Source organism: Chinchilla lanigera, unplaced genomic scaffold, assembly GCF_000276665.1.
Source record: "Chinchilla lanigera isolate Chin_1 unplaced genomic scaffold, ChiLan1.0 scaffold00069, whole genome shotgun sequence".
Taxonomy (NCBI): domain Eukaryota; kingdom Metazoa; phylum Chordata; class Mammalia; order Rodentia; family Chinchillidae; genus Chinchilla; species Chinchilla lanigera.
This window is the reverse complement of record NW_004955470.1, coordinates 2961358-2974484: the sequence shown is the minus strand read 5'-3', so window position 1 is coordinate 2974484 and position 13127 is coordinate 2961358. Positions and strand designations below refer to the sequence as shown.

The 13127-nt window shown below is 41.3% G+C and overlaps 1 protein-coding gene across 1 annotated transcript in view; it reads left to right on the top strand.

The window, feature by feature from the left end:
- Acoxl (acyl-CoA oxidase-like) overlaps positions 1 to 13127 on the top strand; it is a 289029-nt gene that overhangs the window by 102793 nt on the left and 173109 nt on the right. The window contains 1 exon segment of the mRNA XM_013522692.1: positions 6888 to 7002. Within this exon segment, the coding sequence (XP_013378146.1) occupies positions 6888 to 7002 (115 nt within the window).

Genomic DNA, 13127 nt, shown 5'->3' with positions numbered 1-13127 from the left:
AAAGTGCAAACCATTAAACATTCAGCTTTAAAAACAAACAATAAAACAAAGCATGAGTTACGTGAAGCCTGGCCCCTTTCATGATCCCCAGTGTGGTATCAGTTGGGGAGGGGTACAGTGAGAGTTAGGTCTGAGAGCTAGAGTGTGTGACTCCCACACATTACTTGATAATAAGGATCCAGAATTTTTATGTCCTGGTCAGCCAGATGGACCGAATCTGCTGGGTTTTATCAGTGGCAATAAAATGTCCTACATTATAAAATATCCCTGGCCCCCATTGAGTTACTGTGTCCAAGAGTGGCCCCTGAGAAGGAGAGGCAGGAAGAGATGAGCTGTGTGTTCTCTTGGAGGTCACTCTGTGGGGACTCCTGGTAATGGTGTGGGTGTCTCTGTGGGGACCCCTGGGAATGGTGTGGGTGCGGGGCTATATCCAGTAGCACTCACAAGATCCCTGAAATCCAGTCTATGGCTGGGTCATTAATAAGAGAAGGTGGCCATAGAGAAGGTGGCCTGGGCCCAGGAAGGAGTCTGGTTTTGTTTGCAGAGCTCAGCACCTGGAGAGTGAAGGAGGGGTGTTTGCCTTCCCGCCTTCTGGTGGCAGGGACATCTGCACAGATAGATAAGAGATATACATAGATAGAGACAGAGGTAGAGATGATAGAGATAGATATATTCATGTGAAAAGAAGTCCAGGGTTCAGACAGTGCTGTGAATGGTGCCATTTAAAATTATGAATTTGAAAACTTATTTCTGGATTCCAGCAACTCCTAAGGAATAGAGGAAACATTTATTTGGGGTTGTTTTATTTCATTCCCACTCAATTTTTAGCACGGCTGCTTAAAGCAACATTTGTGGAAAGTGACACGGCTATTAATCACCAAGGCAGCTACTGCAGGCGCAGCCTCTGGGGGAGCGCGCCGCCTGCCTTCCCTGCTCTCCCTCTGGTCTCTTCTCCCAAAGGAGGCCAGTGACCTACTAAAAAGATAATTGCTTCCCATGTTTCCTTCTCTGCAGTATCATTGCATCAGCCTGCTGTGAATGACAACTAGTCACATTGGAAAAGGAGAGTTGTGTGGTTGAGCCTCTGTCTTTGACCCTGTGGTGGCATCCATCTGCCTATCTATCTATCTATCTATCTATCTATCTATCTATCTGTCTATCTATCTATCTATCTATCTATCTATCTATCTAATGCTTTTTCTTTTTAAAGACCATGAAAAGCTTGACTATGGCCTTTTTATGTTTACAGAGAAAAATATAGCCTTTACATATGCTTTTAAAGAAAAATAGTAATCTGGTGGAGGAAAGGACAGGAAGAATATTGTGTCTACATAGACCATAAACTGGAACAATAAAAGTGTCTGGCAGGCAGTCATTGCTGGCCAGCGGCGGGGATTACAGCCCTATGAGCAGTGCTCAGAATAGCCTGCCAGGATGCTGGCAACCAGAGGACAGGCCTGGACTGCTCTGGCTCTCCGAGCACCCAAGAGAGCCTGAGAACATAAATAAGGTGATTGCAGTGTGGCAGGGCTAGGCTCCCGCACTGCTCATACCCTCTGGGGCCCTGAAGCTTGCCATCTTTTTTGCTGCCTCCACTGCAGCCTGGCTGCCAGCTTGAGGCTGATGTTGGCATCCTGGCCTCGCCTCTGGCTGTGTCTCCAGGCGGGAGAAGGGTCATTAGCCCTCATGGTCGTGTTTGCCCCTGGAGAAGCCAGAGAGCACATAGATGGGTGAGAAGCCACGGAAACTCCCTGCTCAGGGCTCTGGGGACTTTTTTTGCATGTGGGGCCAGAGGGAGTTGGGTGCTGCTTGCTGTCTGTACAATCCACTTGTTTCCTTCTGGTTCCTGGCAAGAAAGCCAGTATTGGGGAAGGCCGTTGGCTAAGGGGAGGTTGGTTCCTTTCTCTTCTGCCCTCTCATTTTCTTTGTCCATCCCTGTGCTAACTGCCCACCATTTTCTAGCCAGCACTTCATATCCGAAGGGTTTTTTCTTCCAGAACAATTACTAATAAGCAAACCTTCCGGGGAGAAGTTGGGGTGGGTGCATGGAGGGTTTGGGTTTGGAGCTGACATGACAGGATATTCAGTCTGTCCTCCTGCCCTCTGTGTCTCCCAAGTGCTTACGCCAGGCCAGACTGTGGCACATGGAAATGAGCAGGCACGCTGCCAGCAGGTTGTATTATTATTCAGGTCTGGTAAGGCCAACAGATCAAGAGACTACAGCCAGAGGAAAGGTCGCATAACTCATGGTTCCTAAGAGGAGGGGGCATGCAACTAACCATGCACCATGGTTACTTGGGGGGCAGAAGGAGCAAGGGCAAGGGTGAGGCAGGGTAAGCAGGCTAAGCAGGTTAACACTGGCCAGTTTGGGTAGCGCTGAGGCCTGGAGGCTGTCTTCAGTGGTTTGGCACCTGGCCTGGTGATTGGAGCAGGGCAGTCATGGTCTGCAGTGTGAGAGTTTTATGAAGGAGATGCGGGGTGCTGGATTGGTTAGTTTGCATTTGAAAGAACAGTCAGAGGAGTGTCATTTGCTATCTTTAAGAATAAGCTGTCCCTGGGAGGGGTCGGCCTTCCAGGATCAGCCAGGCCCCAAGTGTCTAAGTCACCAGGGCATGGTTAGTACAGGCGCACAAGGGGCCAGCCTGGCCAGGAGAGGCTCTGGACCCTGGGTGGAGTCACAGATGGAACACTCGGGGCTTCCTGAGCAGAAGGGGCTCTCTGCTCCCATGGGTGCAGTTTTGTTTGGTGTCTAAGGGGCATGACAAGGAGCTAGGAGAAACAGAAAAATCTCAATGCAAGAAAAGGGCACGTGGCTGAGCTACCCAAAATGAGTCCACCCAGATGTGTGGGAGATGGGTGGAGGCCAGCAAGGGCAGAGAGCCCTGCCTTGATCAAAGCCTGGGATGGGAAAAGCCTGTGAAGGGGCTTAGCAGGAAAAACACTTGGAGCACTCGGGTAAGACCGTGTGGGCTCTTGACTGCCAGGCTGAGGCATCCGGATTTTGTTTACTGTGTGAGCTATTTGCTCACCTAGTAAACTCAGGGGCTCATCTAGAATGTCTATGCTTGGCTCTGTACCATAGTCACAACGCATACTTAACTGGTCAGGATGCTAAAACAAGTCATTCTGGATGAAAAAAATAAAATCACTGTAGCAGGGGTTAGAAACTACCTCTTGCACCAGCAGATAATGTCAGTGGGTAGACAGGGTTTGGGGGACCATGGAGAGCAGCCAGGTCTGGACCAAAATGGTCGGTGGCTCTGAGGTCCAGCGAATCACATCTTGGGAGTGGGATCCAGAGTTTCTAGATCTTCATGTTTTTTAATTGAGAGTAGATGTTCAAGCTCTCATAAAATCTGATTTTTTGTGAGATTGCCCGGTAATTCAGCAATGAATTAGCTAACCTCCTCCCTGTCCAAGCGATAATAGACACTCAGAGACCTGCTACATGGATTTTCAGTGGTCTCTTTCTGTTCTACATCTGCCGTTCCAGTTGAACTGTGAGGGTCAAAGAGGTAGTGGGATCGTGATAAGGTGTGCCTACCTTGGGAAACTGAGGCAGAACTGATGGGGCTAGATCTGGCAGCCAAAGACCTCTGTTATGGTTTGTGTCTAGATGTTCCCCCAAAGCCTCATGTGGCCATAGGATTTTTTCAGAGGTGGCTGAATCTAGAGCATATGATTGATTCATAGTGCAATGCTGGGATTAAAGGTGGTTGATTGCTTGATCAGTTCACTGATTGGATTGGCACCACCCTAATCCCAGTAGACTGGATATAATATAAGGGACAGAAAGAGACTTGTCTCTCTCACTTGTTGCTTTTGCTGTCTTCTACTGCCATGAACTTTTTTTTTTTTTTTTTGGTTTTTCTCCGGTACCGGGAACCGAACTCACGACCTTGCGCTTGCCAGGAAGGCACTTTTGCCGCTGAGCTAAATCCCCAGCCCCTGCCATGAACTATTGTCTCTCTGCCATGTGCCACCCTGCCTTAGAGCCACCTAATTATGGACTGAACCCTCTACACACTGTGAGCTAAATAAATCTTCCCTCCTTTGACTTGTGGGTGTTGGGTATTTTGTCTCAGCACTGAGGGAAAAGTAACTAAGACACCTTCCCTGGGGATTTGAGTGGGCCACCCTACCATGCTTCATCTGCATTTCTTTGTTTATGAAACTCATTCCTTTTTTCATTCATTCAATATGGAGTATCTGCTGTGTGCTATGCTGAGACTTCACACACAGAACAGAAAATTTGATGAGGTGCTGTTCAGAATTGTAGGGTTGTAATGGTTTTTCGGCAAATCAAAAACTAAAAGGTGTTGCAATCAGTCACTTTTGCTGTCTTTGAGACCAGAGTGCCCTAAAATGATATTCTGGCAACACATAATGAAATAATGGTGGTTGATGGTGGCTGGGAGATCATGCCATGTTCAAAGCTTTTAATGTCCACCATGCTGCCTTGCTGTGGTCTTCATGACTTCAGTGGCTGGGATGTGGGATCTTGACCCTGGCGGATACCCAGGTCGTAGTGAGGTGCTGGGTACAGAACAGACACAAAATGCCCCCCAGAGGAGTGAGTTGTGTGTGGTCAAGTCTGGTTTTGATGAAGTTTTAACAACAATGATCATAAATAAAGCTACAGCATGATCACAGCATTTAAAAATGAAAAGGGAGTGGGAACACATAGAGTTTGTCAAGTGACTACATTACTGCAGCCAAGGTGCTTTCAGGAAAGACCATATACTGGGTTGTTTAAACAATAGATGTTTATTTCTCACAGTTTGGGTGGCTGGAAGTCCACGATCAAGGTGCTGGCGGAGGTAGTGTCTTAGGTTTTCCTTCCTGGCTTGCAGATGGCCATTCCTGCTGTGCATTCACATGCTCTTTCCTCAGTTCATGGGGCAGGGGAGAGGGGAAGAGAGAGGGAGATCTCTTCATCTCACAAGGTCTCCAATCTTATTGGATCAGCACCCCACCCTTATGACTTCATTTCACCGTAATTACCTCCTAAAAGCCCTATCTCCAAGTAGTCACTTGAGGGTTAGAGATTCAACATAGGAATTTTGTAAGGGCACAATTTAGTCCATAGCAATAACCTAACATGAGGACACCACTGTTGGACCTGTGATTCTTTTTTGATGGGGAGAGAATCATGACCCAGAGCCCTCACAGATGGGCTCTCATTTGGAGGTGTGCTATGGTGGGCTCTGTGCAGGGAGAGAAAAGGGCGTGGACCAAGGACAGGGTGGGCAGTGCTCTAGGGATGACCCTGTGGTTAGACCGAGCCTGGAGGAAGTCTGTGCTCTTCACAAACAATCCTGAGCTTGCAGTATTTCCAAGGGGCTGCTCTCTGATTGCCTAGTGTTTGTCACGTTACCCACTGCCCTCTCATAGGACAGACCAGGTCGTGACTGCTAGATGCCTGTTACACTAAGAAGACTAGAAAAGATGGGAGTGTCTCTCTTTTGGTTACACATAAAGACAAATAATTTTAAGATATAAAATTATGATTAAGAAAGTCTATGAAACATAAAAGTTTTTTTTCTTTCTAAATTGCTCTTCCCTCTCTCTGCGTGATTGATAGATACCTTCAGCCCGCTGGTGTCTGCAGCATGTTTGCCCTGAGTGTTTGACAGTGTAGCACTGTGTCTTGGTTACTTTTCTCTCCTTGCTGGGACAAAATACCCGACACCCAGAATTAAGGAAGGAAAGGTTTATTTAGCTCACAGTTTGTGGAGGTTTCAGGCTGTATTCAGCTGGCTCCAAAGCAGAATGGCACATGGCAGAGGGCAACAGTTCATGGCGGCACAAAAGGGCAAAAGCAGCAAGAGCAAAAAGGGAGTAGCTGTGGAGAACGAGCCTCTTTCCCTCCCTCACATTCTATGCAAGCTACCCATCCCAGGGCGAGTGTAGCACTCACACCCATAATCCCAGCATTGAATGATGAATCAATCATAAACTCTAGAAGCCCATCCCATGACTGCACGAGGCTTTGGGGGGACATCCAGACACAAACCATAACACACTGTGTTTGTGTTTGTCCATGCATGTGTGCATGTGCACACACATATTTGTATAAAATCCTGTGCTTTAAGAAATCAACATTAAGCTCAGAGCTGCTCAAAGAAAGCCTTCTGCTAAGTCCAGGATTGTAGAAAATCAGCCTGCACAGGGCAGAGGGCGACCTCCAGGTCAATCCTTGGCTCTTTGAAGTTGGCAGCTTTGGGATTCTGCAGAGTTTGTCCGTGGATCTTGCCTGTGGAGACAATCCTACGCCACCTTCCACGTTGCTCTGTGGGAAGCTTGTTCTCCTGACACGGCTGCCTCAGCTCATGGTGCAGCTGCTCTATGCCAGGCATGTGATGCAAGGCAAGGTGTGGAGAACACCTTTTCCAAGCAGAACTTCAGGGGGGCTCGGGTGCGCTGAGAGTAATGACCCACCTGTGAAGCCGGCAGGAGCACTGGGGTTAACATTGCCCTCCTTGTTGAGAATGTCCTTTTGAAATATGTCCTAGGCTATGGCTCCTGTCCTATTAATTATGTCTCTAGCCTAGTAAAGCTGAATAATTAATGATCACAGGGCGCTGGGAACTATAAAATGTCATGCAAATGTTAAGGAGTAAAAATTACTTTGTATTAGATACATATGTTTCTTGAAAAACATTCCATGGCAAGAGGGTTAGCTTCGAAAAGAGCTAAAGAGTTTTCTAGTGGTCTTTCTTCAGAATCTGAGGATGCCTTATTGACCTAACCACAGTTTTAGAAACCAAAATTCCTGAATGCTGAAGTATTTCAAAGGCAAATGGCTGGCTGGGAGTACTTTTGGCTGTAGAAATGAAGTTGCCTACTGTATTTTGGCGCAAATCACAGCTGTTGACTCTTTCCAGCTGGAGGCAGTTTGGACCCAAAGCCAAGGAAGAGGTGAAGATCATGGAGCACCAAACACAGACGCTGCAGCTGATGCCTCACCTGGCTACAACATTGCCATGGCTTCACGGGCAGGTGAGAGGGCTTTGGGTTGGTTCTCTGGAATTATCAAGGCCTGAAAGGAAGGGCTGGCAGAAGGCTCATTGTCTAACCTGTGAACAGGAAAAGGCCTGTGTTTAAAATCTGATGTTCAGATGAAATGTGAGATCCCAACTCTGATTCTACAGATGAATGGAATCCATAGAGAATTCAAGGAGTTTCAAAAATGCTCTTTTCAACTAGTGTTTTACTAGTTGCCAAAAGTAACAGACTTGAACAGTTGAAGTATTATCTGCTTTCTGGTAAAGGTTCTCAACGACAGTCACTATTGAAAAGTAGGTCAAGATGTGTGTGTATATGTGGGTAGGGGGAAGAAGTAGGGTGCTGAATAAAAAAGCAGCAGCAATACCATAAATACCATACCATAAATACCATGAATGGAAATTCACAGTTATTTTAGGCTCTCAGCCGTTATCACCCTAGCATTCTAAAGATAAGAAGCTTAGGGCTCAGGATCAGGTAGACTGGAAATGGAAATCCAAACTTTGGGCTCTTCATATGTAATTCTGCTTCCTAGCGTCAACTCCAGCAATCGAGTTCTAAATACGTTAGGGTTGACTTGTGTTTGAAATTTTATACATTGATGAGTTAGTGACCATAAGCAGGTGGTCATCAGAGAGACCCCTCCATATCCAGTGTGCTATTGACTTGTGGGTCGCCAGCCCCTTGTGCCCATCTAAGAAGGGTTGGGGTGCCCTGTGCTCCAAATACCCACAAGGCTGGGGAATGGAATGAGAGGCTTCTGGGATGCACCAGTGGTGAATGCTACAGACTGAGTGTCAGGTAACAACCTAAAGATGTGTCCAAGCTCCCTGGAAAAAAATGAAGTCACTTCTATCCAACATCTGATACTTAAACTGTTAATGTCTTTGGATGTTTTTGAGCTTTAATTTGCACACAGTAAAATGCACAGATTTTAGTGCATAGTTCAGTGAGTTTTAACAAACATATATTTGTATAACAAACACTTCAAATGAATAGGAAACATTTCCATCACCCTGGAAAGTTCCTCAAATCCCCTCACTGCCTGTTGCCACCTCACCACTCTAGCAGAGATAAGCAGTTCCATTCCCAGTGCTTGGCTTTGCTCTTGAACTTCATGTAAGTGGAATCATACTGTATGTTTTCAGTACAGTTTATTTCCTTCAACATGTCTTGATGTTCCTTAATGTTGTGCATAGTTTGTTAATTTGTTTTTATTACTGAGCAGGAATGTTAAGTGAGCAAACCACAATTTATCTATTCTCCCACTAGGGACATTTCCACTCAATTGTTGGTAGCACAATCAATTTTTGTATATTGACTTTGTAATCTGTCTTCTCACTAAATTCACTTTTTAGACTTAGTAGTTTCTTTGTAGACTCTTTAGAATTTTTTTTTTTTAGTTTTTTAAAATTAGTACTGCACATGTTTGTGGTACAGTACAGAATGATTACGTTCCTCATAGAGAGTTGGTACATGTACACAACACATTTTAATTCCTTTTTTTCAATTGCCTTCCCCTCCCACCTTACATCTCTCTCCATCTCTTGGCATCCTTCCCTTTTGCAAAAGATCTATCTCCCTTTTTTCTATTATCTATCTGTTTATTAGTACATGTTTGAAGTATATGATTTTTACATGCTTTGTGTGTTCATTCATTCGTGCACTTAGCACATCTCAATTCTTTTCTCCATCCCTTTCCACCCTCTCCTCCTCTTTCCTCTGTCTCTCAGTCCCCTTCCCATTTGAGAAAGCTCTGTCTCCCTGTTTCCTGTTGGCTTTTATTTTGCTCTTTATTTGTAACTTGAGTTTCTCATGTAAGAGAAACCATGTGACATTTAAGCTCGAGTGCACATTATATTACATATGAATAAATAGAGTTTATGCTTTTTAATTTTTTCTTGCTTTATTGGAATGGCTACCACTTCCACTACAATACCAAATGTCTGAGGTGAGAGTGGGCAACTAACTGTATCTTCTTGCTATTACTAGGGAGAAAGCATTCACTCTTCATCATTAACTATTTCATGTTTGCTGGAGGGTTTTTAAAATGGCTTTTATTAGATTGAAGAGTCACTCTTCTACTTCTGACTGGCTAAGCATGTTTATCATGGATGATGAATATTGACAGTAGAATTTGTCAAAAAAATGATTAGGTTTGAAAATGGGTAGTGCGAGTTCTCCAACTTTGTTCTTTTCAGAAGTGTTTGACTAGTCTCATTCCTTTTTGATTTGTTAAGCACTTACTCTTGAGTGATTATTTTATCTATTTCATCTAATTGTCAGTTTAAGGCCATAGTGTTGGCTATCTATGCATTTCTCAATGTCTGTGAGATCATTCTTTGCTGATATTTTGTATTCTCTCATCAGATAGAAGTATATCAATTATATAAGGTAGCCAATATTTTATGTGATTGACTCCCTATTATGTTTCTGTTTTAAATGTAATTAATATTTACTTCATGGTTGCAAATTTACTTGTGCTTGCTTTAATTTTATTTGTGCTTTTGCTCCTTGTCTCTTAAGGTGAAAAGTTAGATTACTGCATTGAGGTCTTCTTGGCTAACATAATCATTTAATACTAAAAATACCCTCTAAGTATTGCAGCTACATCCTTCTGGTTTTGATATGTTTTCATTTAGTTAAAAATAGTTAAAAAAATTTTTTGAGACTTCCCCCTTGGCCCATGGGTTAATTAGCAGTATGGTCCTGGTCCAAAAACTTCCTTATTATGACTTCTAGTCTTTGAAATTTATGTCCCACTGTTCGTGTGTGTGTGTGCGTGCGCATACGTGTGTGTACAGGCATGTTACCCTATATACACTTGTGAAGAATGTGCATTCCACTGTGGTTAAGAGGAAAATTTTATAAGGTAAAATAGGCCAAATTGGTTAATTCACTGTGGAGATCATATGTATACCCTTATTAATTTTCTCCTTACTTCTACCAGTGACTAAGAAAAAAGTTGACATTTCCAACTATAAAACTAAATTATTAGTTTTATAATTATGAATTTGTCTGTTTTTCCTTTTAGTATTACCAGATTTTGCTTCAAGTATTTTGAAGGTTGTTTTTAAAAACAATTTGGTGCATATACAGATAGGACTATTATTCCTTTTTGGAGAATTGACTATATTGTCATTATATAATTTTTCTCTCTACCTCTGAAAATATTCCTTGTCCTGAGACCTGTTTTGTTATATTAATATAGCTATTCCAGAGATCTTTTCTTTATTAATATTTTTGTGGTATGTTTCTTCATACTTTTAATCTACTTTAAAGTGAGTTTCTTATTAAAAGCTTATAATTGGATCTTGCGTTTTTTAATCCAGTTTGCCAGTCTGACTTTTAACCAGTGTGTTTAGACTAATTGCACTTAAAGTGATGATTGATATGTTTGGATTAAAGTCTGTCATACTATAAGATTTTTATGTTTTTCCATCTGTTTGTTTCTGTTTCCCAGTTTTCTGCCTGCTCTTGGGTGAGTGGAACATTGCTTATTATTCCATTGTATCATTTTAATTGATGTGTTATTTATACTTTTAGAAAAAATGTAATTGTTAACTCAGGACTCGCAATGTACATCTTTAATTAATCAGAGATGATACTAGCTCCCATCTAGTGTAAGGACCTTGAGCAGTGTTTTCCCACTTCCTCCCTCTCATTCTTTATGCTACTGTGATCACATAGCATATTGTTACTTTTAAATATGCTATAAACACACAGTATGTTACTACTGCTTTTTCTTTTAAATAGCTGTGCTTTAAAGCTATTAAACCAAGGAAAATGAAATTTTATTTTACTTCTATCTTCTCTTTCTGACTCTGTTAATTTCTTTGTGTGAGCCAATTCTCTAACTATATGTATATATATATATATTATATATATATATATATTTTCCCCCCTTTCAACATTACTTTTTAACTTTTAACATTTCTTATAGATCTCTTAGGAATGACTCCCACTTGTTTTTTTGAGAAAGTCTTTTATCTTTCCTCTCTTTTTTCCTTTTCTTTCTCTTCTCTCCACTTTTGTCTTTCTTTGCCAATGAAATTGCCAATGAATTGCCAATGAAAATTCTGGGTTAATAGAGTATTTTTCTTTGAGTACTGTCAGTTCCTTGATTCTAATGAGAAGAGACATTATCTTTCTGGATTTTTCTCTCTGTGTAAATTTTTCTCCTCTAGTTACTTTTAAGTTTTTCTTTCTCTTTGGCTTTCAGTTTGGTTATATTGGTCTAGGAGTGGTTTTCTGTGTCTATACCGTTTGATATTTGTTGTGCATCTGGGATCTGCAGATTGAAATTTTTCATCAAATTTGGAAATATTTGTGTGTTTATTAATCTTTTTCTGTCCTATTTATTTTCTTTTTGATTTCTAAGTGTACAAATGTTAAGCTGTATTTTATTGGTCACGTATCACTGAATGTATTCTCCTTTTTACCTATTTTTCTCCTCTATGGTTCAATTTGGATAATTCTTATGGATTTATCTTCCAGCTCTCTATTTTTTTCTTCTGCAATGTCCAGTTCACTGCGAAGTGCTTGTCCTTCTCTGGAGTTCAGTTTAGCAATCTTCCTTCAATCTTTGCTCCTGGAGAACTCTGTAGGCAAATGATTTTTATTTTATCCATTTTTGGTATTATTAAGGGAGCAAAAGTCTCTGGCATCCTCTATCCTAACCCATGACATCACTTTTGACGTCACCAGTGCCATCTGTCGTTGTCACTAAGTATTGACAAAGGCTCTCTGTCAGCATATATTCCTTTTAGCTTTACTCTACTAGACCTGCTTCATCTGAGGCAGATAACTCTTGAAACACAAGAGTAGCTTTTCAGGAGTTCTCAACCAAGATGGATGTATGTTAAAGTCATCTGATGTGACTTTCATAAAATATAGATTTTTGTCCTCCATCTACACTAACTGTAATTCATCAGGACTGGGGTAAGTCTCAAGAATCAGGAATGGATATATTTAGGTTACTTCTAATGAACAGCTAGAGTTGAAAATCACAGGATCATTTTAGGAAGCTTCCTAGTATGACCCAAAAACTTTACAACAGAAAAGAAGCAGCACTGTTAATTATTATGAAAATTTAAATTGGATCCAAGTAATTTGATTATGAAATCTGAGAATTTTTTACATGTGGGCCACAGGAAAGATAATTGTTTGAATTTTTCCCAGTGTGATTTGTAACTATTATGAAGATGGGTATCTGAACTTTAATTTCTCAACTATTTACAAATCTACAACGCAGAAGTTTCTAGACCACACTGTGAGAGTCCTTATACATTCCACACTTACAGATTAATTTTCATGTACATTTCTTTATAGGTATCAACACATTTCCTTTGTCTCAGCTCTTTTGATTTTTAACTTTAAGCTTAATGTTTCTTGGTTCTACTAGAAAATAAAAATTTCCATTGAGTTACAGTTCAACAGTTCAACAGGTTTCAAGGGGAGAAATGAGAGGTGATTAATTGAAATTAATACAAAGTTCATGGAGCCCCTGTGTGCTGCATCAGGCCCAATGCCACATGCTGAATGGAAGTTAATCCATTTCCCGAGGACCTTGTGATATTCTTTTTTTTATTTTAGGGAGAAAAGGACAAAAACAAAAAAAAACCAAAACAACACAAAAACTATAAAAATTATACAGAATTTCAAAACAAGATGATAGGAAATCAACAATGATTGTTCTATTGCTTATTGTTATCTTCAAAATAGTTGTTCAGATTGCCAGATATAGGTATGCAAGATTGATGAAACAACTGAACATTAACTGTTCCTTTCAATAAATCAACAGAAATTAGTTGTAGTACAATTATCTTAGCTATCTTGGGTATATACACATATATTTTTTCCTTTCCTTCTTTCTTTCTTTTTTCCTTTCCCTCATCCCAGTTGTTCTTTCCTATTGATCAGTTTCTTTCCCTTTCACAATATCTATTGTACCTTTCAGATTTTATTTATGCTTTCAGGTTCTTACACTAGGGAGACAATATGGTGTTTACACATATGAGTTCGATTTATTTCACTTACATGTATGGTTTTTAGTTGCATCCATTTACCTATAAAAGCCTCAAGTTCATCTTTCTTTATAGCTGAGTAATACTCCATTG